The sequence below is a fragment of the Electrona antarctica genome (assembly GCF_951216825.1).
Source record: "Electrona antarctica genome assembly, chromosome: 2".
Classification (NCBI taxonomy): Eukaryota; Metazoa; Chordata; class Actinopteri; order Myctophiformes; family Myctophidae; genus Electrona; species Electrona antarctica.
The window spans coordinates 63,491,318-63,509,407 of record NC_136807.1 but is presented as its reverse complement, the minus strand read 5'-3'; the positions used below and the strand labels follow the sequence as shown (position 1 = coordinate 63,509,407).

Here is an 18,090-nt window from a genome sequence, read left to right as displayed (position 1 = left end):
GCTTTGGAAACAGTCCAAGACAACATCTGTCTGTCCGTCTGTCCCTCTGTCCGTCTGTCTGTTTGTCTGTCCGTCCGTCTGTCCGTCTGTCTGTCCGTCTGTCTCGCTCTGTTCTCTCTCTCTCTCTCTCTCTCTCGACGTCTACAGTCATTTTCAACACGGTGCATCATCTTATATCTTCTGGTGTGAAATCACACGCGACACAAACTGTTTGCCATGCATTCCTTAACGACGCCCGTTTGTGCAGCTGTTCTCATCTCCACCCTTTGACTCTGGCGCTATGTATTACTTCAAACGGCTGCCTTTCAGCAGAGCATCCGTCCAAATGAAATATACTGAACCCACTAAATTAAATGCCTCAACTCCTCAACGTGGCTGTGTTTCTCCTCAAGGTGTGCGTGTGCGTATGCGTATGCGCGCGCGCGTGCGTGTGTGTGTGTGTGTGTGTGTGTGTGTGTGTGTGTGTGTGTGTGTGTGTGTGTGTGTGTGTGTGTGGCATAAGGAGAGACTGTGTGGTCCATTTTCTGATCAGCTGACTGCACGTCATTGGCCCATTTGGTCAGCTGACTACAGGTTATTGGTCCATTTGGTCAGCTGACTGCAGGTCATTGGTCCATTTGGTCAGCTGACTGCACGTCATTGGTCCATTTGGTCAGCTGACTGCAGGTCATTGGTCCATTTGGTCAGCTGACTGCAGGTCATTGGTCCATGTGGTCAGCTGACTGCAGGTCATTTGTCCATTTGGTCAGCTGACTGCAGTTCATTGGTCCATTTGGTCAGCTGACTGCAGGTCATTGGTCCACTGATCAACTGATATTGGAGAAGAAAAATACCAGTAAGACGCCCTGAGGGCACTGAAACAACAGAGCTTCTTAATACGGCACAGTTAAGAAGCAGGAGTTAAACTGTTAACCTGGTGTCCGTGAGGTCAGATGTAGAGTTGCTGGCCCGGCTCCATATATGGAGATCTAGGTGACGATCCAGTCTTCTCCATGTATGGAGAACACAATGCGTGTCTTGAGTGTACAGGGTTTGATGAGGTCAGATCAACATGTATGTCAGAACAGGTCAGCTCCATATATGAAGATCTAAGGTTTTAATGAGGTCAGATCAACATATGGAATGAATTCTGTACTGGCCATATATGGAACGTGTCGTGAGCCATGACTGACTGACTGACTGACGGGAGATGCAGGTGTTCATAGTAGCCTAAACTGCAACCTATGGTCGCAATAAACAAAATAAGTTGTTGCAGTGTTGTTTCCATTCAGGTCCTGGGCATTCAATTCAGAATCATGACATGACAAATAACATCAAAATTCTAATCATCACAAAATGTAAAAAAAAAAAAAAAGACATGTCCAGGTTGGGGGAAAAGGAAGTGATTTATAAAGAGGTGGTGCATAGTCACTTGACTGAGGGAGGAGTGTTCATTTCCTCTCCCTTTGGCCTGCTGAAAGGTGGATTTTAAAGGATGCCAGTGATTAGCATTTTTTAGGGAAGGGGTCAAGGCTTTCCACACTTGGGTGTCAGTGCTGTAGAAGGAGAATCTGTTTGTTTTAAAAGTGGGTGGTACCAGACCGTTGTTCTCACTATGTTTAGTATGTTTGGTGACAGCAGTGTTTTTTTCCTATAGAGAAATATCATTCTTCACAACGATCCACCCGCTGATCGCTTTGAAAGATGCAGTAGAGTCTTGTAGAGTCTCTTGTTTCTGGTGGTTTGGGGTGAAAAAAACAAGCCACATTCAGCTGCCCACAACTATGGGACGGCAGAGGTTATTGTTTTCTTCCCATTGGGCGTTGATGTTGAAGCCTGTTGAGAACTCTAAAGGTTCTTTCAGACGGGGATGGTGTGATGCAGGCGTTGTCGCCTGGATCAACCACAGCTCTGCTCATGAGGGACGCGACGCGTTGAGTAAAAAAGAAGCTCACCCGTGGCCGCGTGCACTAAACGAGAACGCTCGCAACAACTTCATGTTACCACGCCAACGGAAATACGCTCGCATAATCTCGCACCATCAACTTCTCCACGCGTCCAAAATAAACTCACGACTCTCATTGAAAATGAATTACTAGGCACGTCAGTCACTGTCCGTCGGAAAAAGACTTATGACTGACATCATCAATGTGACATCATCAATGTGACATCATCAACAACTGAGATCCACAGGGAATCGACTTGTCTTGTTGTCTCTTAGTCGACTGACGCTTTTTTGGTCATGGCTGCCAGTTCCCACCTGATGTTGTGTGGGAGTCCAGACTTCTTCAGATCGTACTGAATAACTGCTAGCTTACATAATGTCTTGAGGCTAGGACTGAAGTCTAAGACATACAGGTGATCAGAGGTGTTGTATCCTCCAAAGAGGATGACACAATCTCCCATCATGCAACAGCACATCCTATGCATTGGACCTGGTCCTTTTTCCTTGGGCTCAACCTTCTTCGCATTTGATGTCGACGACCACAAAATGCTCACACCAAGGGTTCTGGGACTGTTCCAGAGGGGAGACGCGGCCACTAGCCTGTGTCGTTGGGAAGGTCATGTTTATCCATGGAGGATGGACTGGGAATAGAAAGACTAATGACATCTACAAGTTGGACACCACCACAATGGTCTGGACTTTAATTAACACCAGAGGAACTCCTCCACCTGTTTAAATATTCCACTCTGCCACCATCATCGGGACAAAGATGTTTGTATTTGGAGGCTATCAGAACACCATCAGAGTGTTTGACACAGAGACCAACCTTTGGCTGGACACACCTTCTGCACAGCCTCTTCCAGAAGGACGCTATGGTCATTCAGCCTTTTCCTACAATGGAGAGCTGTACATATTTAATGGAAGGAACTATAACCAGGACTTAAATGATCTGTGGAAATTCAATCCAGCGACCTTCATCTGGAAGAAGGTTGAGTCCAAAGGGAATGTTCCATGTTTAAGATCCATAGGGAATGTTCCATGTTTAAGATCCATGCTGTTGCATGGTGGGAGATCGTATCATCCTCTTTGGAGGACAAAGATCATACAACACAGTCAATGATCTTTGTCCTAGACTTGAGTCCTAAAGCGCCTGGGTCTAAACTCAAACCTTTGCAGCTGGATCCTCAACTTCCTGGCAGAGCGCCGTCAGGTGGTGCGGATGGGAACAAAGTTCTCTGCCCCCCTGACCCTCAGCACAGGAGCCCCTCAAGGATGCGTTTTGAGCCCCCTTCTATACTCCCTGTACACCCACGACTGCGTGGCTTTGTTCAACTCAAACCAAGTGGTCAAGTTTGCAGACGACACCACAGTCATAGGCTTGATCACGGATGACGACGAAACAGCTTACAGGAAGGAAGTAGAAAACCTGGCACAATGGTGTCAAGAGAACAACCTGGCTCTCAACATTGAAAAAACAAAAGAGCTGATCTTTGACTACAGGAGGCCTCCCAGAGATCACTCTCCTATCCAGATCGGAGGTGCTGCAGTGGAAAGGGTCAGAGAGTTCAAATTCCTGGGAGTGCACATTACTGAGGACCTCACCTGGGCAGTGCAGACAGAGCGGGTGGTGAAGAAAGCACAACAACGCCTCTTCTTTCTCAGGAAACTGAAGAAAGCTGGAATGGGTCCAAAGTTCTAAGAGCTTTCTACAGAGGCACCACAGAGAGCATCCTGACTGGTTGCTTCACGGCCTGGTATGGCAATTGCACTGACCTAAACCGCAAAGCATTGCAAAGGGTTGTGCGGACAGCCGAACGCATCAGCAGATGTGCTCTCCCCCCTATCCAAGCCCTGTACGATGAACGCTGTGTCAGCAAAGCTCGAGGAATAATGAAGGAAATATACTGCAAATACAATCACCCTTGTGTGAAGTGAGGGGCGCAGCGAGGGCAGTATTTATAACAACCAGATGATGTGTTGTGTTGTCATTTACTGCCCTAAACACACAGTAAAGTCCATAGACTTAATGTACTGCCCTAAACACACAGTAAAGTTCATAGACTTCATTTACTGCCCTAAACACACAGTAAAGTCCATAGACTTCATTTACTGCCCTAAACACACAGCAAAGTCCATAGACTTAATTTACTGCCCTAAACAATCATTAAAGTACATAGACTTCATTTACAGCCCTAAACTCACAGTAAAGTCAAAAGACTTAATTAACTGCCCTAAACAAACAGTAAAGTCCATAGACTTAATTTACTGCCCTAAACAAACATTGAAGTCCATAGACTTGGCTGGCAAAAAAGTACATCATAACTGCCTTAAACAAACAAATTAATTGCATTTTTTATTGTATTCTTCCAGCGCTTTTCCAAGTGCTCAAAGTGCTTTACAATGGTCCATTCATTCATACATTGGGAGGTGAAGCGGTGAACAGTCGACGCCAGCGTCCCCACTTCACACATTCCCACACCGACGGTGGCGAGCTCACACCGACCGACTCATTGGAGGCGATGTAGGGTTCAGTGTCTTGCCCAAGGACACTTCCACATGTGGACAGGAGGAGGAACCGGGATTCGAACCGCCGACCCATGGATCTAAACACATTAAAAGTCAATAGACTGATGATTAGAAAATGAAATTAGAAATTAGAAAATGAGACACCTATAAAATAAAAAGAGGCTACTAAAAAAGAAAAGGTTCAGCAAACAACATGTACCAGTGTCTAAAACAGCATTTTTTCAATGGAGCAGGGTAATTTTAGCAGCTGATAACACTAATTTAGCTACCCCTCAGGAAGGGGTATCATACCAAAATATTATCTACAGACAGAGCTTCTCAAAAATCACAAGTAACTTTTGCCACTTTTCGGTATTGTGACATCTCATATGGCCCATGGACTAATGAGTTTAGCCACCAGGTGGCGACATGTAATCGGTTAAAAAGTCCATACATTTGTCTGGCGACTGGTTATTTTTAATTATGCTCTAAACAAACATTAAAAGTCCATAGACTTGTCCGCCACAAAGACATGGTGTGAAGCCTTTCATCACGATGATCACGCATGATGACGACGTCACAGAAGGACGTCACATGACGTCATTTTTCATCGACTCGGCCTGAAAGTTTGTACGGAACAGAATTCCTCCTGAAAAGTCCATAGACTTGGCCACACACATGACGCTAGCTAGCACCCCTTGAAAATAAAAAGAGCATGTGTAACTCTGTGTGTTACAAATGGACTCATAAAGGTCCATCTGTGCCGTTCTCGACACACCAACTTGGCCTACATGTGACATCATGCCTACGTCACACGTAGGCCTGCTAACCTATATAAGTGCTGACCCACACAGTAGGACTGCATTCCTTCAGGTCATTCATTCAAGGTGTTCAGGACTGCATTCTTTTACAGGGAGAAACCGATAAACTACTGTGTGAAATGCTTGGAACTACAGCACGGTGCTTTATGCATTTGATGTCGACGACCACAGAATGCTCACACCCAAGGTTTCTGGGACTGTTCCAGAGGGGAGACATGGCCACTCAGCCTGTGTTGTTGGGAAGGTCATGTTTATCCATGGAGGAGGGAACCATACTGGATGCACTAATGACATCTACAAGTTGGACACCACCACGATGACTTGGTCTTTAATTAACACCAGAGGAACTCCTCCGACCATTTCAGCATGCCACTCTGCCACCATAATCGGGTCAACGATGTTTGTTTTTGGGCTCTTTGGGTCTAACCACCACGACACCATCAGAGTGTTTGACACAGAGACCAACCAATGGATGGACACACCTTCTGCACAGCCTCTTCCAGAAGGACGCTACGGTCATTCAGCATTTTCCTACAATGGAGAGCTGTACATATTTGGTGGCAGGAACTATAACCAGGACTTCAATGATCTGTGGAAATTCAGTCCAGCGACCTTCACCTGGAGGAAGATTGAGTCCAAAGGGAATGTCCCATGTTTAAGGCCTTCTAACACATTATGGAATCACAAGGTATGCTGTTGCATGGTGGGAGATCGTATCATCCTCTTTGGAGGATATAGAACATACGACACAGTCAATGATGACCTGTATGTCTTAGACTTGAGTCCTAGTCTGAAGACCTTATGCAAGCTGGCAGTTATTCAGTATGGTCTGGAGCAGTCTGAACTCTCACACAACATCAGGTGGGAACTGGCAGCCATCACAACCAACAGCAAATAAACAAGAGGACACAAAAAAAAAAAAAAAAAAAGAGGCTACTAAAAAGAATAAAAATGGGCAGCAACCAACAAGTTGTGTCCACAGATTGTGAGACACATGGATGAAGAGAGCCCTGTGGTTTCTACAGACAGATTTTGAAGTCACTTTTTTTTTGGCCAAATTCAAAATCCTCTTTGAGGGGCCGCCCTAGTGTAGCGGTTAGAGCATACGCCTTTCATGCGGATGGTTGTGGGTTCGAACCCCACCTGGGGTCGACGTCAGCAAGGGCATGCGGTCGCAACGGGTTCCGAGGCACCCGTTACAGTACATAGCGATAATTCACGAAGCGGCTTTCAAACTAAGAGTCTGGCCGTATTAAAAGACTGGGCGGCGGTCCTGGAGGACACTCTTTCTGACACCAGATGGGGATGACGGCGGTCAATGAGTTAACACGAGCCCTCAACAACCGGGATGGATCCTTGACTGCAGTGTTGATTTCCTTGACTAAAACTGAGACGAAAAATGTCTGTCGACTAACCTTTTTCACTGACGAAAACTGAATAAAAACTAAACAAAAACTAGGCCACAATGACTAAAACTATGACTAAATATATTGACAATGTTGGCAACAAATAAAAACTAGACTAAAATGTAAGCGAGGGACTGGTAGACAAGAGATCATTTTATGCTCGGTTGCGCTCGGGTGTTGCACTCTGAAAATAGCCGATCTACAAACACACAACATGTGACAGCGTGGCGCGTTGTGTGTTTGTAGATCGGCTATGAGTAATGTTGCCCAACACTGTTCTTGATGGTGTTACGCGTGGCCAAATCCCGCGTGCATGGGGCCTTTTGATTGGGTGTAGCGCCAGCCAGGGCCCTCGGAGGGCTTGATTGGTCGCTTGTTACAAAGTCCCAGAGACATGACAGGCACGCTCCCAAAGCGCGTGCATGAGCGCGCCCCGCAGGCAGGTCGCGGAAGCGCGCCCACCTTTCAATTAGTAGTTTAACAAAGTGACGCCAAGAGACTGTGTTTTCTCCCGTCGGAGATTCTCTGCTCACAAACTCACCACGGACATTCCTGTTCATACTCCTTTATTTCCTTTACCTGTGTGCGTCTTTGAACAGTGGTGAGTTGTGTTACATGTTCTGTGATGTTGGACTTTATTCCTGAGTATTACTTTCTTACTGTCACTTATCATATGACCCGGTCAGTGTGCTCATGCGCTGATTTGCGATATGGACATGACGCTGTTTAGGCAACATTATTTCCTGACATTGTACCTGCCTGGATTGTTCCATAGCATTACCTGGGTTGTGTATTATTTACAGTTTACAGTTTGGAATGTATGTTACTGTCTATATATATTCCCCTCTTTACATTTGCGGGTGCTCTGCATCCGCGTGTTAATCATTGCTAATAATTGCCGACAGCTGCTACAGTGGCCGCGTCGCGGTCGCTCTAGTTTAGTAACCTGAATGTAACTATAGTTCATGTAGTATCGTCAGTGGCTTGGAAATGTAACCTATGTGTACTGAACATTATTAGTAACTGCTGTATGTTTAGTATGTTATGAGGGTAACCACAGTGCTGAATATGTATATTTTGGTTGATTGTGTTTTACCTGATTATTTCTGTGTTAAATGCTTAACATTATGTTTAGTACAGTATACAGAGCTGACATATGTTTCTCTGGGTTTATTCACAGAAACCACACACACCTACACACACATACCCACTCACGCAAAACCTGTGCATCTGTATGCTGTCCATGCTACCAACTTAAACCCCAGTAAACCGGTTGGACTCCGTGTATCTTGCCTCATCATTCCGTGTTCTGACCGACACTCCAGAGCGAGTACAAACTGTTTCCCCAGCACCTATCCTTTCCCCTATACCTTTATTTCATTGTGGTCCTTCGAGCCGGATAGCTGTGCTCACCCTGGGTTATAATGGAGTCTACCGGTCCTGAGACTGATGTCCCCGAGCAGTCTGTCCGACCTAAACGTCAGACTCAGCCCCCAGGACACCTCGCAGACTACGTTCTGAGACGTGTCAGACGTAAATCTGCACCCAACTTGCATCACGTAGCACAGCATACAGATAAGCCAGTAGAAGAAGGAGTAGGAGAGGAGCCCTTAATGGACAGGAGGACGAACAACCTTCTGAATCTATTCAGCATGGCAGCAGCTAGACTGGGACCACCCTCAGCTGCATCCAGCGTTCATGATGATGACCGTGACACCCTTGAGCAAGAAGACCCACTCGGCTCCAGGTCGAGCAGGCAGTTTGATAACCGACCACCAATCCCGGTGGAAGAACGGGTCAGTTTGCAGCCAAATCCGCAAGCAGCCTCTATGGAGAGGTGGCCCTATGCTCTATCGGCTCAAGCAACGGCCTATGCACCTGTGATCAGCCGACCCCCTATGTCGACCCAGCAGGAGCCCAGCGCTGAACGTGCAAGACATGTACCTGCCGATAGAGGCTACAATCCTGCCTCCTACGGGAGAGCACAGCAGGATCGTAGCACCGAACAGGGAAGGCAGGAGCCTGCAGACAGAAGCTATAATCCTGTCTCCCACGGGGGAGGACGTCGGGAACCAGAGGGACCTGAAGATGCCATGATGAAGCAACTTGAGAGGATGATGCATGAGCTGCAAACAATGAAGAGCTACATGACATCCCCCTCTACACATTCCTCATACCATGATCAGCAACAGCCACCTCAGAGCTATCCGGTTCAGGCTAACCTTGCTGCCGCGGGAACCTATCGGTACGGTTCTTATCCTGCACCGCAGCTGCCTGACCACCAAGGCTGGTCAGCCTATCCGCCGCCACCTAGAGCGACGGCTTCATATCCCTCTCATAATTCACGTCATCAGCCTCCTATGTATCCTCAGACAACACATGCTCATTCAAGGCCTCCCACTCAGGCTTACGCCTCCACGAGTACCCCTGCTCAAGCCCATACACCTCGAGGCCATTCCCAGCTATGGCCATCAGCGGATCATGAGAGGAGCTACCGTGGACCAAGGCCAAGCATACCGTGTTTCGTCCATCGGGACCCTGGGGAATTCGCCCGACTCAAGATCGCCTTGGAGAATCTCCTGCCACCCGACGGTACCGAGCTCTTCAAGTATCAAATCCTTGTGGACCACCTGAAGCTGGAGGACGCATGCCTTATTGCCGACTCTTACCTGAATTCAGCGACTCCATACACTGATACTATGTGGGCGTTAAATGAGAAATACGGGCAACCTCATATGCTGGCCCTGAAGAAGATATCCCAGGTGATGGATTCCCCTGACATAAGGCGGGGAGACACCGCAGCTTTCGAGAAGTTCGCTCTGCAGATCCGTGCCCTGGTGGGCATACTACAGACCCTCGGCCCCGAGGGGGATATCGAACTAAGCTGCGGGTCACATGTGGCAAGGCTCCTGGGAAAACTACCTACTGAGCTGCGTGCAGCCTTCCGCAGACAGATGTTTCACAAACCCGGGAACATCTACACCCTCCTTGAGTTCTCCCAGTGGCTCCAGTATGAAGCCTGGTGCCAAGGCAATGAGGAGCAGCCTAATGACAAGAAGGAGAAGCCGGTCTCCCACAAGCAGGCACAACGGAAGGAGCCTTTCATCCATCCTAGGACAGCGACCATCCTCCACGGCGCTGAGATCCCCTCGAAAGCCAATCCTGCTCCATCTGCCAAACCCTATACTGGAGAGAAAGGCCAGAAGAACAAGCCCAAACCGTTCTGCCCTTACTGCGACAGTACAGATCACTTCCTCAGTCAGTGCGATACCTTTAAGTCCTTCACAATGGAGCAGATCGCCAAATGGCTGAAGGATAACAAGCGATGCCCTAAATGTGGTCGAGCACACCCTCCCGAGCAGTGCAACCTGAAGAAGCCGTGTCACATCTGTCAGGAGAAGCACCTTCAGATTCTGCACAACGTGAATGCGAAGGACAACCCGATCAGAGCCGCCCAGACGTCCTTGTATCTGGGCAGGCCAGCCGACTGCAGCCGTGTCTTCCTGAAGGTCATCAGGGTCCAGCTACACTCTGAGAATCGCACCTTAGACACGTATGCAGTCCTTGATGACGGCTCCGAACGCACTGTGCTTTTATCTACTGCCGCTGCCAAACTGGGTCTGCGGGGCACCCCTGAAGATTTGCCTTTGAGAACGGTACGGCAGGACATCGAGATTATCCATGGAGCCAACGTCTCCTTCAAGATCTCTCCAGTTACTCACCCTCAACAGCTATACCACATTGTGGGTGCCTTTACCTCCGAGAACCTGAGCCTTGCGGACCATTCCTATCCCGTGTCTGCCCTGCAAAGGAAGTACAAGCACCTGAGGGGTTTGCCCCTAGAGTCCTTTGACGGAGTCAGCCCTCTACTGCTCATTGGCAGCGATCAGACCCACCTAATCACACCAATTGAGCCAGTGCGCAGCGGACCACCAGGGGGACCTGCAGCCATCAAGACCAACCTCGGATGGACCCTGCAGGGCCCAGCCAGGGGCCTGCCACAGTACTGCCCGTCACAGAACTGCCTCTTGACTTCCACCAACCCTGCTACAACAGAACTTCTCCGTAATGTCGAGCGACTCTGGCAAGTTGATACGCTACCTTTCCGTAACGAGAAGTTGGTGACACGGTCAAAGGAAGACCACGAGGCCATCGCTCTCCTGGAGAACAAAACGGTACGTGTCAACGTTGATGGTATCTACCGTTATGCCACACCCATGCTCAGGAGGAAGACTGCGCCCCACTTCCAAGCCTCTCCAGAAGCCGTGATGCCGAGTCTAAGGAGCACCGAGCGGCGGCTCATGAAGGACCCGGACAAGGCCACAGCCTACGAAGCTGAGATCAGCAAGCTTGAAGTCGCAGGGTCAGTCACCAAGCTGACCACTCCAGAGAGGGCGGACCAGGGGGAATCGTGGTTCATACCCCACCACATGGTGTCGCATAACCAGAAGAATCGCATCGTCTTCAATTGCTCCTACGTGTACAAAGGTCTGAACCTCAACGACGCTCTCCTCCCTGGACCTACCCTTGGCCCTTCTCTCCTGGGGGTGCTGCTACGCTTTCGTCAACACAGCGTGGCCATCAGCGGGGATATCAAGGGCATGTTTCACCAGGTCCGGCTCCTGCCCGAAGACAGGCCACTCCTAAGGTTTGTGTGGCGCGACCTCAAGAGAGACATGCCTCCTGACATCTATGAGTGGCAAGTGCTACCCTTCGGCACAACCTGCTCACCCTGCTGTGCCACCTTTGCCCTCCAGCGGCATGTTACTGACAACAGCAGCCCAGGTGAAGACGTCAGATTCTCCGTTGAAAGATGCTTCTACGTCGACAACTGCCTGCAGAGCTTGCCCTCAGCAGAGGACGCCAGACAGTTGGTGGATAAGCTACGAGCTCTCCTTTCCTCCGGAGGTTTTGAGCTCAGACAGTGGACCAGCAACGTTCCCTCCGTGGTCAGTCACCTGCCCCAGGCAGCGCTCTCTAGCAACACAGAACTCTGGCTCTCCCAAGACCGTGTGGACATACAAGAGACCACCCTTGGTCTGCAATGGCATTGCCCTTCTGATGCCCTCGGCTACAAGCAGCGGACAGTGGACCACGGTCCACCTACCATGCGTAATGTATACCGTGTGCTGGCTAGTCAGTACGACCCGTTGGGACTCCTCCTTCCCTTCACCACGAGGGCCAAAGTCATTGTTCAGCGCCTTTGGGACAAGCCGAGAGAATGGGACGACCCGCTGCTTCCTGAGGAGCTCTTGGCAGCATGGAACGCCTGGGTAACCGAACTCTCTTCCCTGCCCAAGATAAGCCTGCCTCGCTGCTATGTTCCTGCCCAAATGGATCATCCAGATGCAACCCATGATGTCCACATCTTTTGTGACGCCTCCGAGCAGGCCTATGGCTCGGTGGCTTACCTACGCACTGAAGACCGTGATGGAAACATCAACCTGGCATTCCTGATGGCCAGGTCAAGGGTTGCACCACGGAAGCAACATTCCATTCCTAGGCTGGAACTCTGTGCCGCTCTCACTGGGGCCCAGCTAGCCAAGTTGCTGAAGATTGAGCTCACTCTGCCTATCCGAGAGACCGTACTCTGGAGTGACTCAACAACAGTGCTCACCTGGCTGCAGTCCGACTCCTGTCGGTTTAAGGTCTTTGTGGGGACCAGGATAGCCGAGATGCAGGAACTCACAGGCTCTGAACCCTGGAGATACATCAACTCAGCTGCCAACCCTGCTGATGATCTAACCAGAGGCAAACCCTTGCTGGACCTGGCTGGACCCAATCGATGGAGTGATGGATCTCCCTTCCTGTTGCAGCCACCAGCCGAGTGGCCCAAGTCTCCGGTTAGTGAGTCAGTCAAGGATACCTCAGAGCTTCGCCGATCCATGTTCTGTGGGTTGACCGCTATCCGTCCAGACCCAGCTGTGCCGGATCCAGAAAAGTATGACACATGGAAAGATTTGGTCAACGCCACGGCAGAGCAGCTTCACGGGGCGGCTGGCCAAGGAGCATCACCTTCCGCAGCCATGTACCAACAGGCCGAAAGTCTCATCCTACAACGAGCTCAGATCGACTGCTTCCCTGATGACTACGCTCTACTGCGGGCAGGCAAGCCTGTGCCTACTACCAGTCGTCTTATCACCTTGTCCCCTGAGTTCGACACCGCCACTGGACTTATCAGAGTCGGAGGCAGGCTGCGCCGTGCAGAAGAGCTCGATCCTTCAGCAGCACATCCTGTCGTCCTGGATCCGCATCACAGAATTGCTATGCTGCTGATCAGAGACTTTGACTGCCGACTACGCCATCCAGGGCCTGAGCGAGTCTTCGCTGAGCTCAGGCGCTCCCTTTGGATTCTACGCGGACGCGAAGCCATCAGGAAGCAACAACACTCCTGCCTGGAGTGCCAAAGATGGAGAGCTAAGCCTTCAGCCCCATTCATGGCTGACTTGCCACCTGCCCGACTCCGCCTGTTCAAGCCGCCTTTCCATTCCACCGGCATGGACTGTTTCGGGCCCTTCCAGGTAAAAATAGGACGCCGGACGGAGAAGAGGTGGGGTCTCATTTTCAAATGTCTCACAACACGAGCCGTGCATCTGGAACTCCTGACCTCCATCGACTCCGATGCCTTCCTCATGGCTCTCCGAAGGTTCACTGCTCGCCGTGGAGCTCCGGCTGAGCTCTATTCAGACCAGGGCACCAACTTCCGTGGGGCCGAGAAGGAGTTGGCTACGGCCTTTGCGGATATGCACCCTGACTTGAAGAAGATCCTTGCCAGGAACCACAGGATTGAGTTCCATTTCAATCCACCAGCTTCCCCACACTTTGGAGGAGTGTGGGAACGTGAGATTCGCTCCGTTAAGTCCACTCTCAGAGCCACGATCGGAGCGCAGACTGTCACAGAGGAGGTCCTCCGGACCGTCTTGATAGAGGTGGAAGGGATCCTGAATTCGAAGCCTTTAGGTTACGTCTCCTCGGACATCTCTGACCTTGACCCTATCACCCCGAATCACCTTCTCATGGGGCGGCCTAGCAGTTCCCTACCTCCAGTGGTCTACCCGCAATCGGAGCTCCTGAGCCGAAAGCGCTGGAGGCAGAGCCAAATCCTGACAGATCACTTCTGGTCTCGGTTCGTCAGGTACTACCTGCCAAGCCTGCAACCACGGCAGAAGTGGCAGAAGTCAACGGATAACCTCGCAGTGGACACCGTCGTTATGATGGCAGACCCTCAACTGCCTCGTGCACTCTGGTCCATCGGCCGTGTCACCAAAGTGAACCCCGGCGCAGATGGAAGAGTCAGATCAGCGGAAGTGAAGATCGGAGATCGTGTCTACACGCGCCCTGTCGTCCGACTCATCGTTCTCCCTGAACTTCCTGACGACAGCCCCTCGCCTGGCGATTCATCCTTGCCCGCTCCTTAGGGAGCACAATTGCTACCCAATTGTGGGGGCGGCTGTTACAAAGTCCCAGAGACATGACAGGCACGCTCCCAAAGCGCGTGCATGAGCGCGCCCCGCAGGCAGGTCGCGGAAGCGCGCCCACCTTTCAATTAGTAGTTTAACAAAGTGACGCCAAGAGACTGTGTTTTCTCCCGTCGGAGATTCTCTGCTCACAAACTCACCACGGACATTCCTGTTCATACTCCTTTATTTACTTTACCTGTGTGCGTCTTTGAACAGTGGTGAGTTGTGTTACATGTTCTGTGATGTTGGACTTTATTCCTGAGTATTACTTTCTTACTGTCACTTATCATATGACCCGGTCAGTGTGCTCATGCGCTGATTTGCGATATGGACATGACGCTGTTTAGGCAATATTATTTCCTGACATTGTACCTGCCTGGATTGTTCCATAGCATTACCTGGGTTGTGTATTATTTACAGTTTACAGTTTGGAATGTATGTTACTGTCTATATATATTCCCCTCTTTACATTTGCGGGTGCTCTGCATCCGCGTGTTAATCATTGCTAATAATTGCCGACAGCTGCTACAGTGGCCGCGTCGCGGTCGCTCTAGTTTAGTAACCTGAATGTAACTATAGTTCATGTAGTATCGTCAGTGGCTTGGAAATGTAACCTATGTGTACTGAACATTATTAGTAACTGCTGTATGTTTAGTATGTTATGAGGGTAACCACAGTGCTGAATATGTATATTTTGGTTGATTGTGTTTTACCTGATTATTTCTGTGTTAAATGCTTAACATTATGTTTAGTACAGTATACAGAGCTGACATATGTTTCTCTGGGTTTATTCACAGAAACCACACACACCTACACACACATACCCACTCGCGCAAAACCTGTGCATCTGTATGCTGTCCATGCTACCAACTTAAACCCCAGTAAACCGGTTGGACTCCGTGTATCTTGCCTCATCATTCCGTGTTCTGACCGACACTCCAGAGCGAGTACAAACTGTTTCCCCAGCACCTATCCTTTCCCCTATACCTTTATTTCATCGCTAGACTAACTGGATGATGATACCACTTCCTGGCTGATGTCCAATCAGCCTGTGTAGCCTTACACGAACGGACAAACCAACTGGCCGTCTGGTTCTAGCCCAAATATGGACTTCCAGGCTGATGTCGTCGTCAACATGACATCACTGACATGACATCAGAGATCCACAATGAAGCCACCATTTTTCTCCATAGGAATCCATTGTATGAGGATGTTCCATCGGTCCCCATGTCACATGATCAAACGTGTGACGTGTCACACTAAAGTCCATAGACTCAAGCTTACAAAAAATACATCATAACTACCCTAAACAAACACTAAAGTCCATAGACTGAGCTGGCAACCGGTTATTTTTAATGAGGCTCTACACAAGCATTAAAATTTCAGAAAGGATAAAAAATCACACCGGAGTGAAGTGAGGGGCCTTTCATCACGTTGATCAGATGTGATGATGACATCACAGAAGGACGTCGTGTTTTCTGTACCGATCAACTTAGAAGAACACATCTGGTCTCTGTCTCGACTCAATCTCGCCTCCCGTCGGTCTCGGTCTTGACTTGGACTCGCTTTAGGTGGACTCGACTACAACACTAATAGGATTGCTGAGTAGTAGCAGGTCAGTCTATGACGTCAGTCATCTACGACACACCAACTTGGCCTACATGTGACATCATGTCTACGACACACCAACGCTAACCTATATAAGTGCTGACCCACACAGTAGGACTGCATTCCTTCAAGTCATTCATTCAAGGTATTCAGGAGTGCATTCTTTTACAGGGAGAAACCTATAAACAACTGTGTGAAATGCTTCGTTGGACGGTGCACCTAAAAGGGCTTCCAGAGACACCGTATGATGCTGCTGTAGCAGTGGACCACAAAGTGTACTGCTTTAGAGGAGACTTTATCGAGTCCGAGCGTCGGACTGAAGTGCATGTCTTTAACACAGTGTCTTTATGCTGGACCAAGTTTCCCCCAGAGACACCTAGAAGAGGACAACGCCCCCTTGAGGTTCACCCCATGCGCTCCAGCCGCACAGCTGTGCTGATCGACCCTTTCATCTACATCTGGGGGGGAGTTACTGACACACGAAACTACAGCAAGGTGCTTCATGCATTTGATGTCGACGACCACAGAATGCTCACACCCAAGGTTTCTGGGACTATTCCAGAGGGGAGGTGTGGCCACTCAGCCTGTGTTGTTGGGAAGGTCATGTTTATCTATGGAGGATGGACTAGGAATAGATACACTAATGACATCTACAAGTTGGACACCACCACAATGATCTGGACTTTAATTAACACAAGAGGAACTCCACCTGCTACATCATATCACTCTGCCACCATCATCGGGACAAAGATGTTTGTATTTGGGGGCTGGGGGGGTCAGTACTACAACACCATCAGAGTGTTTGACACAGAGACCAACCAATGGATGAACACACCTTCTGCACAGCTTGTTCCAGAAGGACGCTACGGTCATTCAGCATTTTCCTACAATGGAGAGCTGTATATATTTGGTGGCAGGAACTATAACCAGGACTTAAATGATCTGTGGAAATTCAGTCCAGCGACGTTCACCTGGAAGAAGGTTGAGTCCAAAGGGAATGTTCCATGTTTAAACACAAAATGGGGTCACATGGTATGCTGTTGCATGGTGGGAGATCGTATCATCCTCTTTGGAGGACATAGATCATACTACACAGTCAATGATGACCTGTATGTCTTAGACTTGAGTCCTAGTCTGAAGACCTTATGCATGCTGGCAGTTATTCAGTACGGTCTGGATCAGTCTGAACTCCCACACAACATCAGGTGGGAACTGGCAGCCATGACAACCAACAGCCACAAATTATTGCCATAGAAGTCTTCAGTCTCAGGCTAATCCAACTACTCCCTTGCCATTATGAGGGGGGCTGGGGGTTCCTCGTATCCTCCTGATCCCGTCACAGGGTTTTATTCAGAGTTTCCGTATGACTCGTCAGAGCCGTAGTTTGCCTGCGGATAGGAGACATGTGATTACTACAGTGTTCGATATACGTGGCATATTTAGTGAGGGAACGAGGTGTGTGTGTGTTACCGCCAGGCGCTCGATGGCGTGTGCACACCAGAGAGACCAGACCTTGACTGAGAGGGAGGCTGCGCTATTTGTAGGCTGTAGGTGAGAGACGCAGGTGGGAAACAATCGCTCGGATAGAGGATGACAGCCGGCACATACCGCCCCTCTATGATGCATCCGAGAGGTTGACGCGGCGCCCCGCCTCCCTCTGCCTGTCTCTTTCCGGCGTGTAGGCGCCTACCTAGCCGGCGGTCCCTTAGCGAGACACCACATATTCCCCCACTAAGTTCAACTTCACTCTTATCCCCCTCCTTCCCTTCGTGCAGGTGGGAGAGGGCATCCGCATGCGGGATCTGTTTCCCAGGTCGGTGCTCAACCGTGAAGTTGTAGTCCTGTAGGTTCAAGAACCAGCGGGTGACCCTGGCGTTCCGGTCCTTATTCGTCGCCATCCACTTCAGTGGCGCGTGATCCGTTATTAACGTGAACCTCCGCCCCCACAGATAGTAACGGAGGTGGTGGATCGCCCACTTGATCGCTAGACATTCTTTCTCCACGGTGGCATAATTTCTTTCATGTTTCTGTAGCTTCCTGCTAATATAGGTGATCGGGTGTTCCTCTCCATCGATCACCTGGGAGAGGACGGCTCCGACTCCCGTGGAGGAGGCGTCGGTATGTAGCAGGAAGGGCTTTTTGAAGTCTGGTGTGACCAGCACCGGGCTCTCGCAGAGAGCGCCCTTCAGTGTCTGAAACGCTGCTTCTTTCTCGGGGTCCATTCGACATGGCAGGGCACCCTCTGCCGGGTCAGGTCATACAGTGGTGCTGCAAGGGTGGAATAACGGTTAATGAACTTCTGATAGTAAGAAATGAGCCCAAGAAATGATTTGACCTGTTTTTTTGTCTGTGGGCGTGGCCAATTT

General features: G+C 49.7%; 1 protein-coding gene across 1 annotated transcript; it reads left to right on the top strand.

Annotated features, from left to right (window-relative positions):
- Nucleotides 1-16,135: 16,135 nt before the first annotated feature.
- On the top strand, nt 16,136-16,978 carry LOC306934476 (kelch domain-containing protein 3-like; the record flags this gene model as incomplete). Its single annotated transcript, XM_079517050.1, has 1 exon — nt 16,136-16,978. The coding sequence occupies one exon, from the start codon at nt 16,136-16,138 to the stop codon at nt 16,976-16,978; it is 843 nt and encodes a 280-aa protein (XP_079373176.1).
- Between the last annotated feature and the right edge of the window lie 1,112 nt (nt 16,979-18,090).